The sequence below is a fragment of the Mobula birostris genome, chromosome 18 (genome assembly GCF_030028105.1).
Source record: "Mobula birostris isolate sMobBir1 chromosome 18, sMobBir1.hap1, whole genome shotgun sequence".
In the NCBI taxonomy this organism is placed as follows: Eukaryota; Metazoa; Chordata; class Chondrichthyes; order Myliobatiformes; family Myliobatidae; genus Mobula; species Mobula birostris.
In genome coordinates this window covers 9,206,544-9,222,866 of record NC_092387.1, presented here as the reverse complement: position 1 = coordinate 9,222,866, position 16,323 = coordinate 9,206,544, and the positions used below count along the sequence as shown (strand labels likewise).

The window sequence follows — 16,323 nt, the reverse complement described above, 5'->3', positions numbered from 1 at the left end:
CTGTGTAAAAAGAAACTTGTCCCACACATAGAGTCATACAGTGTGGAATTAGGCTCTTCAGCCCAACTCCTCCATGCTATCCCCATCTGTCTGCAATTAGCCATAGCTCTCAAATCCTCTCCTATCCACGTAGTTACCCAGATGGCTTTCAAATGGTGGTAGAGTAGCATAGCAGTTAATGTAACATTTTACAGTGCCAGCAATCAACGGTCGGGGCTCAATTCCCACTGGTGTGTGTAAGGAGTTTGTACGTTCTCCCTGTGACCACGTGGGTTTCCTCCAGGTGCTCCGGTTTCCTCCCACAGTCCAAAAATGTACAGATTCATAAATGGCGGGCACGTTACATTGCCAGTGGAAGCATGGCAACACTAGCGAGCTGCCCCCAGCACATCCTTGGACAGTGTTGGCCATTGCCCCAAATGACATTTCACTGTATGTTTTGATGTACATGTGACAAATAAAGCTAATCTTTATCTGCCTCGGCCTTTATTTCTGGCAGCTCATTCTAAATAAGCACCACCCTTTGCGTGAAAATCTGCCCCGAGGCTCCTTTTAAATCTCTCCCCTTGATCTTAAACCTCTTGTTAATAGCACGTCTTCCCTGAGAAAGAGACCATTCCCTCTCCCTGTCTGTGCCTGGCGTAATTTTGTATCCAGTCAATTCTCAGTCTCCTGCCTTCCATGAAATAAAGTTCTAGTCAGTGTCAGCATTAGGTTTCCTATCACTGTATAGATCATGAATTTTATTGATTTGTGGCAGCAGTGAAGCGCAGAAAGAAAGCAAAAATATTGAAGTCATGTTCATGGTTCCTGGTTCATTGTCCATTCAGATGGCAGAGGGGAAGAAGCTGTTCCTAAAACTTGGAGTGTGCATCTTCAAACTCCTGTGACTCCTTTCTGATGGTAGTAATGAGGAGAGGGTGGGGAGGGTCAAAATGATGAATGCTGCCTTCCTGAGGCATCACATCCTCAGTGCAGTGGGACTCGTGCCTGTGATGAAGCTGGCTGAGTTTGCAACCCTCTGCAACTTTTTCTGATCTTGTGTAGTGGCTCCTCCCTACCAGACAGTGATGCCACCAGCTAGTGCATCTGCAGAAGTTTGCAAGAGTCTGTGGTGACATACCAAGTCTCCTCAAAGTCCTAATGAAATATAGCAGCAGTTGTGCCTTCTTTGTCATTATATCAAAATGTTGGGCTCAGGGTAAATCATCAGTGATGTTGACATCCCAAAACTTGAAACTGCTCACTCTTTCCTCTGCTAGTTCAGTCCAGTTACTCCTCAATGTCCTCAAATCCAGGAAATAAAGTCCTTGTCTGTACAACATTTCCTTTGAACGTATCTTTCCCTCACTGTACATGTCATACCTATTTGTATCTTCTCTGCTTGTCTGATTTTCTCTACGTGCTGTTGTTTCAGGTGACAGAGCTACTGAGCAGTGCTGAAGCCGATTCCAAGGCTTGCATTACCGTCTGTCACCCTGGCGAAGGAGATTGGAGCAACCTCAAGCAACACAATCTCCAGGGATTCATCAATATTCAGCTGAACCCGGCGCCCACCCTGCCCGAGATGGATGGCGTCTCTGAGTTCACAGAGTACCTCACAGAATCTGTCGAGGTGCCCTCGCCCTTTGACCTGCTGGAACCTCCGACCTCGGGGGGCTTCCTCAAGCTCTCCAAGCCATGCTGCTACATCTTCCCTGGCGGGAGGGGCGACTCGGCGCTCTTTGCTGTCAACGGCTTTAACATCCTGGTGGACGGCGGTTCCGAGAGGAAGTCATGCTTCTGGAAGCTGGTGCGTCACCTGGACAGGATCGACTCAATCCTACTGACGCACATCGGGGCCGACAATCTGCCCGGGATTAACGGGCTTCTGCAGAGAAAGATTGCGGAGCTGGACGAGGAGCAGTCACAAGGCTCCACAACTTACAGTGACTGGATCAAGAACCTTATCTCCCCAGAGCTGGGCGTGGTTTTCTTCAACGTACCCGATAAACTGAAAACACAGGAGCCCTCCATGAAGGTGAAGAGAAGCATTGAAGAAGCCTGCTTAACATTACAGTACCTGACTAAGCTGGGGGTCAAGCCAGAACCTCTCAATAGGGTTGTTGGAGCTACTATTGACCCTATTCCACTATTCCACAAAATGGGAGTTGGCCGATTAGACATGTATATCCTCAATCCAGTCAAAGACAGCAAGGAAATGCAATTCCTTATGCAGAAGTGGGCAGGTAACAGCAAAGCAAAGACTGGCATCATTCTTCCCAATGGCAAAGAGGGAGAGATTTCAGTCCCATACCTCACATCCATCACAGCTCTGGTCGTGTGGCACCCAGCCAATCCCTCCGAGAAGATAGTCCGAGTGTTGTTCCCTGGCAACGCACCGCAGAACAAGATCTTGGAAGGGCTGGAGAAGCTAAAGCACCTGGACTTCCTCAAATACCCAGTGGCCACACAGAAGGACCTCACGGGTGGTTTAACCCCACCTGCGGTGAAGCAGACGAAGATGAGACAGAGGACGGACAGCAAGGAGAGCCTCAAGTCCTCGCCAAAGCCAGCTGCCCCCAAGCCAGTGAAAAAGGAAGAGCCCACAGAAGAGACGGTGACAAAACACCCCGAGGTTAAGGCAGAGGTGCTGAAGGAGAACAAATTAGAAAAGAAGGAGGAGAAGAAGGGGAAAACAGAAGTGGAGAAGGCCTCAACCGACATAATTAAAACAGAGAAGAAAAAGTTGTCCAAGGAGAAGACTGTCAAAAAACATGCAAAAGACAAGCAGGCAAAATCAGAAGAAAAGAAAGACAAGGAGAAAAAAGAGATCAAAAAGGAGAAGAAAGAGGTTAAGAAGGAAGATGTGAAAAAAGAGGAGAAAAAGGAGGTGAAGAAAGATGAGAAGAAGAAGGAAAAGGAGGCCAAGAAGGAGTCAAAGAAACTGCTGAAAGCTGATTTAAAGCCGTTCACTCCAGAAGTCAGAAAAACACTACACAAGGTGAAGGTGCCGGGCAAGAAAACAGAAGCCAAAGGCAAAGTTTCTAAAGGAAAAGATGAGGTGGAGCCAAAGAGTGAGCCTGCCCTGGCGAAACCAACACCTCCAGAGCCAACGGCAGCTCTGTTACAGGAGGAGAGGTCCATCATGTCTTCACCCGAGGACCTATCCAAGGACTTTGAACAGCTGAGGACTGAAGAAGCAGCCAAAGTTGAGGCTGTTTCTGTAGAGCCAGCCAGAGGTCCTAGCGATGTGGAAGAAACGGCTGAGGTGGAGGAGAGAAAACCACCAGACCAGCTGAAGGCCAGCCCTGAGCAGGAGATCGCCAGACCACCTGATGTTGACTCTAAGGCCCCTCTAGAATCTGCAGAGGAGATAATCCCAGCAGCTGCAGAGGAAGTGACACCTCTCGAGGAGGAGGTCATCGGCCAGCCTGAACCTTCAGTAGAGAAGATCCTGGAAGATGAAAGTGTCGCCTTGGAAGAGTCGCTGGAAATGAGCGAGTTGGAAGAAAAAATGGTTATGGTAAAAAAGGATGAAGAAGCTGTCACTAAGGATAGGTTAGAGCCCCGACGTGATGAAGAGCCTGAGGAATACCAGGCTGAAGAACAAGTGGCACCTCCAGAAACACTGGGAAAAGAGATCAGAAGGAAGGATGAAGAGGAAGAAATGGAGAAGTGTAAGCGATACATTGAATCAATGGAGACAAGGGAGCAGGTTGAGGAAAGTGAGGGTGAAGAGGTGGTGGAGAAGGCAGAACTGGAAGAAACGGTGGAAGCTATAGATGAAGACAAGAAAGTAAAAGCCAAGGAACAGGAAGGTGCACTCCACGAGGACCTGGATGACCAGCTGCACCCCAGTGAGAAACAAGTCAAGGACGTTCTTGAGCGTGAAACACTTCCGGCTGAGAAGCAGGTTCCACGACAAGAAGCCAGAGCAGTGAAGGCCAAGGAAGACTCAGTGCCAATACAGCTCCTGCCTGCTCCTGGACCAGCGGGCGAGCCCATCTCGTACATCCAGGACGAAACCATCCCCGGCTATTCTGAGACAGAGCAAACTATTTCCGACGAAGAGATTCATGACGAACAAGAAGACCAAATATCTCACCTAAGATACGAAGTCGACACATATGACATCTCCGTGCCAGACGACACAAGGTCGTTCGATGCCGTTCACGGAATGAAGGAGATCAAGGCCATGGCAGGAGCAGAGATGGCAGCCAAGGGCTTTACGAGGGAGGAGCCGGAGATAGTCATCTATCCCTCGGAGATCGTTGCAGCCCCGCTGGCTGAGGAAGAGCACATCTCTTCCGCGGCTTCCATCACTGAATGCGATAAGCTCTCTTCCTTTGCCACGTCCATGGCAGAGGATCAGTCAGTGGCTTCGGTAACGGCACCCCAGACCGAGGAGACCGGGAAGAGTTCCCTGTTGCTTGACACTGTCAACAGCATGGCCTCCTCCAGGACAGAGGCCACCCAGGGCAGAGACTACATCCCGTCCGCGGGCACCATATCCCCAACTTCCTCGTTGGAGGAGGACAAGTACTTCAAATCGCCACCTTCTGAGGACTCTCACCCCATTGTCGAAGTTGCCAAAATGGAGGAGGAGGAGGAGGAAGAGGAGGACCAGACACCAAATGTTGAGGTTCCAACTAAGCTTAAAGAGCAATACGCTGCAATGTTCCCAGAAAAGACCACCCCATCTCCCGTCCTGCCAGATGAGTTTACCACTGCCGACCAAACCATGGATGTTCGGGGTACTGATGCCAAGCCTAAGCATGCCCTGCATTTCGACGCAGACTTGCCAGAAAGTGACGAGAAGTGCATCAGCCCTGATGAAAGCACAGTGAAAATGGCCTCGCCTACTCAGTCGGGTCCCACCAGTGCAGGACACACCCCTTTCCACCAGTCGCCAGTTGAGGAGAGAACTGACTCTGTTGAGACTGAGCTGGAAGATCAGGCAGCACAGGAAACATCCATAGTCACTGAGGAACCACTTAGAAGCGAAGACTTGCCCAGTTCAAGGGAGAGTCCTCTTGGTGACTTGTCACCAAAGTCCGACTCCCTCAAAGAACCTGCTCTGCCTTGTCCACCAGCTGCCCTGAGCCCTGACCTTCAGCGTCCTGAGCTGACTTCAAAAGAGGATCTGATGCACTCACAGGAGTTCCGAGCAATAGAGAAAATGGAAAAAGATGCCCACGAGACTGAACATGCAACGACCGAGAAAATGGAGAGGGATATTCAGGACTGGAAGCCTACTCTGACCAAGATGGAGATCCCCGAGGAGAAACTGGCAGCTGCTGAGAAGCTCGGGGAAGAATTCCTTGAGGAACGAGAGGATGCTGCAAAGGTGGATAAAGAAGCAGTGAAGAAACCTGCTGCTCCTGAAGAGGCAGAAAAATTTGTCTCAGAATCAAAACCTGCAAAATCTGAACCCAAAAAGACTTCAGATCTTTTGGAACAGAAACCCGAACCTGTCGAAAAAATTGACAAAGAGGAGCCATCTGCTTTTACTGAGAAGATAACTAAAGAGACTCCAGTGAAGGAATCTACAGCAGCAGATATCGTAGAACAAAAGACAATCTCTCTTGACGAGGGAAAGACAAAAGAGGAAGACTTGGGGAAGATCTCTCTTGATTTGGGAAGGAGTGAGAAAATCAGTTTGGATGAGAGACCTGGAGATGTTGACAAAATTGCAGAAGAAATGTTAGACAAGAAGTCCATCAGCGATAGAAAAATTGAACAGAAGGAAATGGATATCTCCCTTGATGTTGGAAAATGTGAGGAGGAGGAAATGGAGAAGAAAACTGTCAAAGCTGAGCAGATGGAAAAAGATCTGCAGAAAATGCCTGAAGAAATTAGCAAAACTGAACATGAAATGGAGAAAATGTCTATTGATGTCGGAAAGAGTGAGAAGGAAGAATTGAAGAAAGATGTCTTAATTCATAGAGAGGTGGTTAAAGAGGAATTAGACACAAAACCTATCGATGTTGAACATTTGGAAAAGGAAAAAGGAGCTGATGAGATTGAAAAAACAGTTAAAGAAGAATTGACAAAATCTATCGAAGTTGAAGATTTGGAAAAGGAAAAAGCTGGTGAGATTGAAAAGACAGTTAAAGAAGAATTGAAGACAAAATCTATCGAAGTTGAAGATTTGGAAAAGGAAAAAGCTGGTGAGATTGAAAAGACAGTTAAAGAAGAATTGAAGACAAAATCTATCGAAGTTGAAGATTTGGAAAAGGAAAAAGCTGGTGAGATTGAAAAGACAGTTAAAGAAGAATTGAAGACAAAATCTATCGAAGTTGAAGATTTGGAAAAGGAAAAGGCTGGTGAGATTGAAAAGACAGTTAAAGAAGAATTGAAGACAAAATCTATCGAAGTTGAAGATTTGGAATTGGAAAAGGCTGGTGAGATTAAAAAGATGGTTAAAGAAGAATTGAAGACAGAATCTATCGATGGTGAAGATTTGGAAAAGGAAAAAGGAGCTGGTGAGATTGAAAAGACAGTTAAAGAAGAATTGAAGACAAAATCTATCGACATTGAAGATTTGGAAAAGGAAAAAACTGGTGAGATTGAAACAACGGTTAAAGAAGAATTGAAGACAAAATCTATCGACGGTGAATATTTGGAAAAGGAAAAAGGAGCTGGTGAGATTGAAACGATGGTTAAAGAAGAATTGAAGACAAAATCTATCGACGTTGAAGATTTGGAAAAAGAAAAAGGAGCTGGTGAGATTGAAAAGATGGTTAAAGAAGAATTAAAGACAAAATCTATCGATGTTGAAGATTTGGAAAAGGAAAAGGGAGCTGGTGAGATTGAAAAGATGATTAAAGAAGAATTAAAGACAAAACCTATCGATGTTGAACATTTGGAAAAAGAAGAAGGAGCTGGTGCAATTGAAAAGATTGACCACAAGTTGCCTGAGGAGGAATCTATTGAGATTGGAAAGACTGAATCTGGGAAATTAGAGAAAATAACTACAGATGCTAGTAAGATTGAGAAAGAATTGGAAAAAGGACATGGAGATGTTGGAAAGATTGAAAAAGAGGAGCTGGAAAAGAAGATTGGAGATAAGGAATTGGAGAAAATGTCTATGGTTGTTGGAAGGACTGAGGAAATGGAGAGTGAGAAAGAGGATTTGGGAAAGGTGCCAGGAGATGTTGTGAAGATTGAACCAGAGATGTTAGAGAAGAAGTGTATTGATGATGGCAAGGTTGAAGATAAGGAGCTGGCAAAGATTACCGTGGATGTTGTCAAAAGTGAGAAAGAGGATTTGGAAAAGAAATCTGGAGATGTTGGAAAGATAGAACAAGAGATAGTGGAGAAGAAGTCTATTGATACCAAAATTGAACACAAAGAATTAGAAAAGACCTCATTTGATATTGGTAAGAGTGAGAAAGATGATTTGGAAAAGAGACTTGGAGATGGGGAAAAGACTGAACAAGAAATTTCGGAGAAAAAATCTGTTGATAATATTGAATACAAAGAATTGGACAAGATCTGTCTGGGTGTTGGAAAGAGTGAACAAGAGGAGCTGGAGCTGGAATCACCGGACACTGCAAAGGTATCGAGAGTGGACCTAGAGAGCGAACTGGGAAAGAAAGTTGAAGATGTTGAAAAGATGGACAAAGAGCTTCCAGAGAAAAAAGTTCTAGGTGCCATAAAGAAGGAAGAAGACATTTTGCAGACAAAACCAGCAGATGTGTTGGAGGGTGGAGTTGTAGACTTTGGAAAATTGGAAAAAGGCGCAGAGAAGAAACCTACAGAGGTTGAGAAGATGGAAAAGTATGGGTTAGAAATGGAACAAATAGCAGAAAAAGTGGACAAGGATGCACAGTTAAAGATATCTGGCGAATTAGAAGAAAGAATAGAAAAATTACAAGCTACAACAACAGAAAAATACCCCACTGGTGATTTGGAAAAGGGGTATGCACCAACTGAAGATATCCATTTTAAAGCTGAATACTCTCCAGCTACAACTGAAGTCGATATAACAGAAAAATCTATCACTGAGAAGCAAGACCAACTGAAAGGGCAAGGAGAAAGAATAGCAGAGGCAGTATATTCATCAGAAGATCAAGATCTTCCTGATGTTATGGAACTAATACCAACTGCCGGGAAGCCGCAAAGCAAGGAGGAAATTTCAAAGCAATCTCTCCCTAAAGACATGACATTAGCAGACCAGAAGGACAAAGTAAGTCCTGTAGAACTAAAAGACGAAAATTTACTGAACAAGCTGTTAATATCAGAACCTTCACTGTATCTGAAGGGCGAACTCGAAGGCCAGGTAATGGATAAAGCAGAATCTGTTTGCGCGCCTGAAGATGTCACCACAAAACCAGATACATGGGAACCCCTTGTTGGACACAAGAGCCCCAAAGGAGGTGAGGTGTCCCCTTCAGAGACAGAGGGACTATCAAAAGGCAAAACGGAGTTGGTGAGCACTGATTCAAAGCCTGTGGTCGATTTCAGTAAGTGGGATCCCCCTTCCTATCAATCTCAATCCTACACGCAGGAAGAATCCAAAGTTAGTAGTGCTCTGCCCCACACACCATCTCCCGAGGACTGGCCAACTGAGAAACTTACAGGAGAGGTTCGACTAGCTGGGAGTGGAGATAAAGAAAAAGGCAGTGAAGTCCAATATTCTTGCTACACAGGTGAAAAGAGGGAGCCTTCCTCTGGGTTTGACTACTCTTGGTCTGTTGAGCCAGGAAGCAGCCAGCTTCCACCTGCCTCTGACAGTGCCTTTGAGAAGGAGCGGGACCTCTCTTTGGAGTCAAAGCCTTTAACTACACCTATCCCACAACCTGAGGACTTGTGGACAGGGGCAGGGTCAAAGCCCACCGCTACGTCCACCACAGTAGTGACAACTCTGGAAACGGCAAGAGAATCGGCAGGCGAGAAGGAAGTGAAGAAGTTGGATGTTCTCCCTGGGGAAACCCTGAGAAAAGAGGAGAAAATTTCTCAGGAACAGGCCTACCCTCCACCAGATGGGAGTTTGTACACATCCGTGTTCAAAGAAAGTGAAGCCTTGACTTGTGGAAAGGATTTTGCACCTGATGAACAAGATTACGGCCGTACAATGCATCCTCCTAGTGAAGAGCAGGGAATTCCCTTCACTCAATTGGATTACCAGAAGGTGACCTGTTCAGAGGCGAAGTGGAACAGTTTTGGGCTTGTTGCTGAAGAATGCTACACTGGCACTTCAGTAGAGGGAGACAAGGACCCAGATACCGAGATGAAAGCATTCAGTTACTCTGAGGTGGATGAGAAGAGCAAGCTCCCAGGGCTTAAAGACCTCTGCAAGCCACAAAAGGAAGTTGAGCCTCTTGGATTCCATCAGCTATCACAGCCTCTGGACACACCATTCGGGGTGGCCTGGGAGTCTAGAAAGGCAGAGAAAGAACCCACGCTCCGCATGTCACCGTCAGAAAAGGAGCCCTCCCAGCACAGCCCCATGGGTGGGGAGCAACCAACACACACGACAACTGAAACAAGGACTGAGAGGGCGCTGGGATATTCCCAAATTCCAGAACTTCCCTCGCCCCTTGCTCCATCATCGAAAGATGTCTCGACGACTGATGCCAAGGACAAGCCGCATTCTGAACTGAAGCTGGAGCCCAGTTTGGGCGAAGGAACCTCAGACTCTCTCAGCCCTATCTCTCCCGAAGGAAGGAAGACTTCGGCCCTAAGCAGCCCAGAGTCCAAAGACAGCTCTTCCTCCTCGCTAGCGTACACAGAACGGCCCCACATTGACTCTAGCGTGTTTGGGACCAGCGCAGCCAAGCAGAAAACACCAGAATCCAGTGTCCTGGGATACTATGTGAAGGAAGCAAGTGAGAGCAGTAGTGACTCTGAACTGGAGAAAGGTGCCAAGGACAAGTCAGAGAAGGAGCAGCCGGAAGGGGAAAAGGGAGCAAGCTGCCTACGAGCAGATCTAGATGGGAGGGCTCGCTCCCCCAGCCCCCAGCCCCCTTGGACACAGCAACACCAGCTGGAGCCCACGTTGCCAGGAGCTGCGGAGCAGAGGCCAGCCAAGTCTAAGGAGGAACCGCTCTCTCTTGGCCGCCAGGATGCAGGCATCCCAACTCCCAGTGTCCACAAGGAAGCCCTGCAGAGCTTTCCCTGTGGACTGGACTACCCCTGCGCCAAAGCAGCTGAGGAGGAGGAGGAGGAGGAGGACTCCAAAGTTCCATCCACTCCATCTCACACACCATCTCCTGAGGACCCACCAAGCGAGATATTTACAGGAAAGATTGCCAAAGTTGCAAAGGTGGAAGGGAAAGATCCCAGCAAAGCCAAACCCCAGGAGGGACATTTTGAGCAATGGGGCCCCGATTCCCTTGGCCTGGGCCAGGGGCTCCTAACCACCCAGCAGGAGCTCTGGGCAGCCAGTGCCGAACATTCCGGCGCAGACAAGGAGGAGAAACCCTCTGCTGCTACCTTGGAATATTCTTCCTTGACCAAGGAGAAGTTGTGTGCGGCTCCTCTTCCTGCCGAAGGCCTGAAGGACGAATATTTGGAAGTATCCCAAGATGCCTTTTCTCCAAGCCCCACCCAGGAGCTTGCTCCCTCCTCGCCCGAAGAGTCTGCAGCCCGTGATCAGAGTGCCAGCGACTCAACAGGGAGTGGGCCCTCAGTGGAGGGGGCCAGTTCCCAACGGCCTGTTGAGGGGATGCACCTGCCCCTCGAGGCTGGAACCCCGGCGAGGAGTCTGGACGAAGTGTCACCCTTGGTTCCTGCGGACAAGGCCATACACCAGGCTGCTGAAGCCGAGGAGGTGACCCTGGTAGAACACAGCCCGGCCTACCTGTGTGACATCGAGGACTCCACCTTGTCCTGCAGGGTTGAGTGCCAGGGGTCAGCCCCTAAAGCAGATGCTGAAGATTTGGGAGGGGATTTCCAAGCTGCCAAGCCTGGGCCAGGAGCGGGAGGCCCAACTGAGCGCCAGGCCCCAGACCTGCCACCTCCCCTGGCCACACCAGAAGCCAACGGGCCAACGGAGACAGGCTTTGCGTCAGTGCCAGCCTGGAGCTCGCTGGGCAAGGAGAGGGATGCAAGCACCAGCCTGGATTCAGCCTCAAAGGTTGAGCTTACAGCCCGGCCATCTTCACTGCCTCCATCCCAGGGGACGATACTGCGGCCTTCAGAGGGGTCTGAACCTCAGCCCGGAGGCACTGGGCCTAGCTTCTCCTGCAGTGACCACAAGCTCCTGAAGGGTGAGCTGTCGCCGTCCTTCATTAATCCCAGCCCCCAGCTGGAAATGGAGGAGGACGTTCGCCCCCAGGCCACGAGTAGGGGTGGGGAAGATACCTGGAGGCCGGAAGTCCCAGGGCAAATGCGCCCCGATAGTCCACCTACTTCCGGCAGTGAGTCACCACCCCTCAATTCAGACTCGGATGTGCCACCTGAGACAGAGGACTGCCCCTCCATTACGGCTGAGGGGCCCATCGACTCGGACGAGGACGGTGACTTCCTGCCAGTGGACAAAGGCACTGGCGCCACACCGCACCCACGGCCAGGTCCCGACCCGTTGCCCGCCCCTGCCGCGGACCCTCAGCCCCAGCCCCCGCCCCCCGATGTCTGCATGGTGGACCCCGAGGTGCTAGGTGGTGACCCAGGCCGGCTGCTGAGGAAGGAGCTGAAGGACAAGGCCAAGGGCACCAGGAAGACAGCGAAGTCCAAGGCAGCCTCACCAGGCCGCAAGGCCGAGAGCAAAGCCAAGCACCCCGCCACTCCCGCCAAGTCCACCTCACCCAAAGAGCCCGGTGAGAGGTCCCCGAAAGCGTCAGCCAGCAAGAAGAAGGAGAGGGAGGCGGCTGAGAAACCGACTCGAGCTTCCAAAGCCGGCGAGACTCATGTGTCCCGAGCTGAGGACAGGGACGATGTCTCCAGGTCCAGCCAGCCCAAGGCGCTGGTGAATGGGATCAAGTCCGCCTCAGGTAAGAGATCAAACTCAGTCCTTGGGGAGAGAGACCACAGTGAATGTTCCCTTTGATTGCCCAGCACCCTTGAGAAAGGAGGCATTGGAGAGGGACCAGAGGAGGTTCATGAAAATGCTCCCATATCTTATGATCTAAGGTGGAGAAATGCCTCTCAAATCTACTCAGTCCTTCCCCACAAATTGCTGATGGACAGTGAGTTGCAGGACTTGAGTCAGATGGACGTCCTGCGATGGGCTTCAAAGTTAGGTTGAAAACAGAAAGATGCTGATGTTGAAAACCTGAAGGAAGAACAACAGAAAACACTCACAGATCGGACAGCATCCGTGGAGAGAGCAAAGGTCTGGGCCACCTCATCTGAAGGATCCGGTTGACTGATTTTCTCTCTCCACAAATGCTGCCTGACCTGCTGGGTGTGGCCGGTTTTATCCCCAGTTGGGATGGTGTGTGTCTAGGAGGGGAACCTTCAGGTGGTGGTGTCCCCATACCATGACTGTCCTCCTACTGGTTGGTAGGGGTGGTGGGTGGGTTAGCAAGCGTCGGTGGAATGGCCTGGGCAGAGAACTTGAAGACAGTGCACACGGCAGCCACTCTGTCAGTGCTGGGGGAAAGCGAATGTGCTGGGACCACCGCCATTCCAATATTGCCAGAGGTGGTCAGGTCAATGCCACCATAATCTTACAAATCCTAAACTCCCAGTGTTACAACAAGCACCCTTTCCACCATTTCTCTGCTTCAGGGTGTGAGTGACTTCTCTCTTTGTTTGCAGAGCGTGATGAGATAATTGTGTCTGTCCCCAAACAACAAAAAAAGTCCTATCTCTGCACACTGGTCAAATAGCCCATAAACACCGTCTCTGCTACAACGTTCTGCCTAATGTATTTGTTCTTCAAAGGATGTGTTCTGTTTTTGTAAAAGAGAATGCCTTTTGTTCGGGGAAATTGGCAACAAGCTGATGCTGTGTTAAAGTTCCCCCGTGCAGAACATAGAATATTGCAGCACAGGACAGGCCCATGGACCCACAATGCTGTGACAATCTTTTAACCCACTCTAAAATCAGCCTAATCCTTCCCTCCCAAATAGCCCTCCATCTTTCTTCCATCCATGTGCCTATCTAAGAGTTTCTGAAATACCCCTACCACCATCACTGGCAGAGCATTCCATGCACCCACCACTCTGTGTGTAAAAACAAACAAACAAACTCACCTCTGACACCACCCCCCCCCCCCATACTTTGTATCTGTCTCTACCACCTTCCCCGGCAGAGCATTCCATCCACCCACCACTGCCTGAGTAAAAAAACAAACTTACCTCTGACACCCCCCTGTACTTTGCTCAATCACCATGAAGTTATGCCCCCTGGTATTAATCATTTCCACCCTGGGAAAAAGTCTGGTTCTCCATTCTATGTCAAGTCACTTCAAGGGGAAAAGCCCTAGGTCGCTCGGCGTATCCGTGTAAGACAAGTTCTCTAATCCAGGTAGCTCCTCTGCACCCTTTCTAAAACTTACACGTCTTTCCTATAGTGAGGTGACCAGAATTGAATACAATATTCCAAGTGTGGTTTAACCAGGGTTTAAAGGACTTTTACTGTCACCTTCTCAGGAGCCAGTCGACGCCAGGGCCAAATGGCTTCAAGTCAGGGTTTATTAAAGCAGAATGTAACATTCAAGTTCAGCTGACGTGGAGAAAAATCCAAGCTGACCTGGAATTCTAGGATAGAGTTAATTTGGTCCTTCAAATCCGTGACAGCTGCTTGCAGAGGAGCCTCACGCCCCATGGCCCAGCAGACTCTCGTCTCTCCTGCCTGTCCAGCTCATTTCTGAAGGCGCTGGATTCTGAACTGCAGTGGGTCATGGGGTGATACAGCAGGGAGACAGACCCCTTGGCTCATCCAGCCGAGTCCCTGTTGCCTGCATTTGGCCTAAACCCTCTAATTCTTTCCTATCTTTCCTTTCCTGTATACGTGTGACCACTTCCAGTACCTCACCATCAGTGACACTCTTCTCCATGTAAGAAGACGCCGTTCTCCGAGTTATAGGGACAGGTTGAATAGGTTTGGACTTTATTGGCTGGAGTGTAGGAGAATGAGGGGAGATTTGACAGAGGTATACACAATTATGAGGGGACTTGATGTTGAGTCATAGGTTAGGGCTGTAAAGTGAACTGTTTTAAGGGGCACCTGAGAGGGAACTTCTTTACTCAGAGGGTGTTGTGAATGTGGAACGAGCTGTCAGTGGAATTGGAACAGTTAAGAGAGGTTTGGATAGGTACATAGATGGGAAGGGTTTGGAGGGTTAGTATCAGGTACAGGTAGATGGGGCTTAGCAGAATCAGTACAGACTAGATGGGCTGAAGGGCCTGCTTCTGACCTGTAGTGCTCTACGACTATGATTTCCCTTTGTGTATCGATACATGAGAGGGGTAATCATAGAGCCATAGAGCTTTTACACCTGTTTTCCTGCACACTGGACACCTTTAGTGTGTTATCTTGTCGGAACCTGTCGCCTTCAGTGAAATCTTCACTCAGCCTCTTCTCTTTCAAGCCTGGGTACAAAATGCCACGCCAACACCTTGAATAGTCTGGGCTCTTATTCTCAGTCCTGCGATGATTTCAACAGCCACCTTATTTGAATGATAGGACAGTACAGCACAGAAATAGGCCCTTTGGCCTACGGTACCTGTGCTGAACAAAATACTGAATTAAACTAATCCCTCTGCCTAGTATTAGGAAAAAATGCTAGTTGTCTAATCTATCTATGCCTGTCACAATTTTATTCAAATAATGTAGCACTGGAGAATCTTACAGAGCTTTCCAGAATCATACAAACGTAACTATAGGGGACACACTGAACAACTGTATATACATACCGTGACCACTAGGGAGAATGCTAAACAGTTATATTTATATAAGTAGCTATAAAAATTACAAGCAGATAATTAATTGTTAAACTGCAAAGAAAATAACAATTAAACAGTCTAATCCAACATCTGGGAGGGTGAGGGAGTGGTTGGAACAACGCTATTTCAGCACCAGAGATCGAGATTCAATTTTCACCGCTGTCTGTAAGGAGTTTGTACGTTTTCACTGTTACCGTGGGGGGGGGGGGGCAGGGGTTTCCTTTGGGTGCTCCAGTCCTCCCACGTTCCAAAGACGTACAGACTGGTCATACCGATGTAATTGGGTGGTGCAAACTCGTTGGACCGGAAGGGTTTGTTACTAAATAAATCTGTATCTCTAAATAAATAACTGGAGAAGGTGGGAAAATGGGGTTGAGACAGGAAAAGTCCACCAAGACCAAATGGTAGAGTGATCCCGATGGGCCCAGTGGCTCGTCCTTGCTCCTGTATCTTAGGGTTTGATAGGCGTTGAGGGCAGTACCAACTAACTGCACCTCACAGCGGGGCGAGCAAGTGGAGGTTTCAAAGCTGGGCCTGCTTTGTCCTGCCCTCTTACAAGGTCACTAACCCTGAGTTCTCTCTCAGCAGCTCCAACCAATACCAAGAGCAGCTCAGGAGTGCCCGCGGGCCCTCCTGTGTATGTCGACCTGGCGTACATTCCCAACCACTGCAGCGGGAAGAATGTCGACCAGGAATTCTTCAAGCGTGTCCGATCCTCCTATTACGTGGTGAGCGGGAACGACCCTGGAAGCGGAGAGCCGAGCCGGGCCGTGTTGGATGCCCTGTTGGATGGGAAGGCCCAATGGGGGAACAACCTTCAGGTGGGTATTTGGTACCCGGATCGTCCTTCTGGTTGGTTTCTCCAAGCGTGCTTGTACAGACGCTCACGGGCACAGACACATAGTCAATCTCCCCCCTCTCCCCCCCTCTCCTCCCCCTTCCACAGAGACAGACAGACACACACACACCCTCACACTCTCCAGCCCCCACCACACTACACACTCCATCAGACATGCCTTCCTGAGTCACCATGGCGTGGTGTGCAGCCCCTGCACTCCTGACCCACTCGGGGACACGGGAACTGCTGTGTCAGGAGAACGTGGAACACTGGACAAACGCCTCTCCTGCTCTGTCAAGGTGCACAGGAGATCTGGGACAATGTTGACAAGGATCAGCATCATCCAAAACAATTGATTAGGTCATTACTTGATCTGTGTTTTTGGGATCTTAACTGTGCTGAAATTGGCTCCTATGCTGCAGTGACCGACCATACTGGTCTGACAGCACCTTTGTACATCCTGAAAAGGACAAGGGAGTTGCTATAGAAATGTAAGTGTGTTTATTTCCTCATGATGTGATTGTGAGTATCTCTTTGAGGTCCCAGATATAGTTGGGGGAGACTTCCAAATAAAAGAATAGCTGTGAGTAATCAGTGCATCAAATCCACGCTGCACTGTTGAAATGGGTGCATTCCCCTCCTGAGATAGATGGCTCTCCAGAT

General features: G+C 48.9%; 1 protein-coding gene across 2 annotated transcripts in view; it reads left to right on the top strand.

Annotated features, from left to right (window-relative positions):
• The window catches only part of map1ab (microtubule-associated protein 1Ab), a 57,442-nt gene that overhangs the window by 29,920 nt on the left and 11,199 nt on the right, over positions 1 to 16,323 (top strand). The window contains exons 4-5 of one of the 2 annotated variants that reach the window (XM_072282169.1): positions 1,418 to 11,921; positions 15,411 to 15,643. In XM_072282169.1, coding sequence (XP_072138270.1) covers positions 1,568 to 11,921; positions 15,411 to 15,643 — 10,587 coding nt within the window. In that variant the 5' untranslated portion in view covers positions 1,418 to 1,567. Of the gene's footprint in view, positions 1 to 1,417; positions 11,922 to 15,407; positions 15,644 to 16,323 lie in introns of both variants that reach the window. The other variant, XM_072282167.1, reaches the window with a different exon arrangement.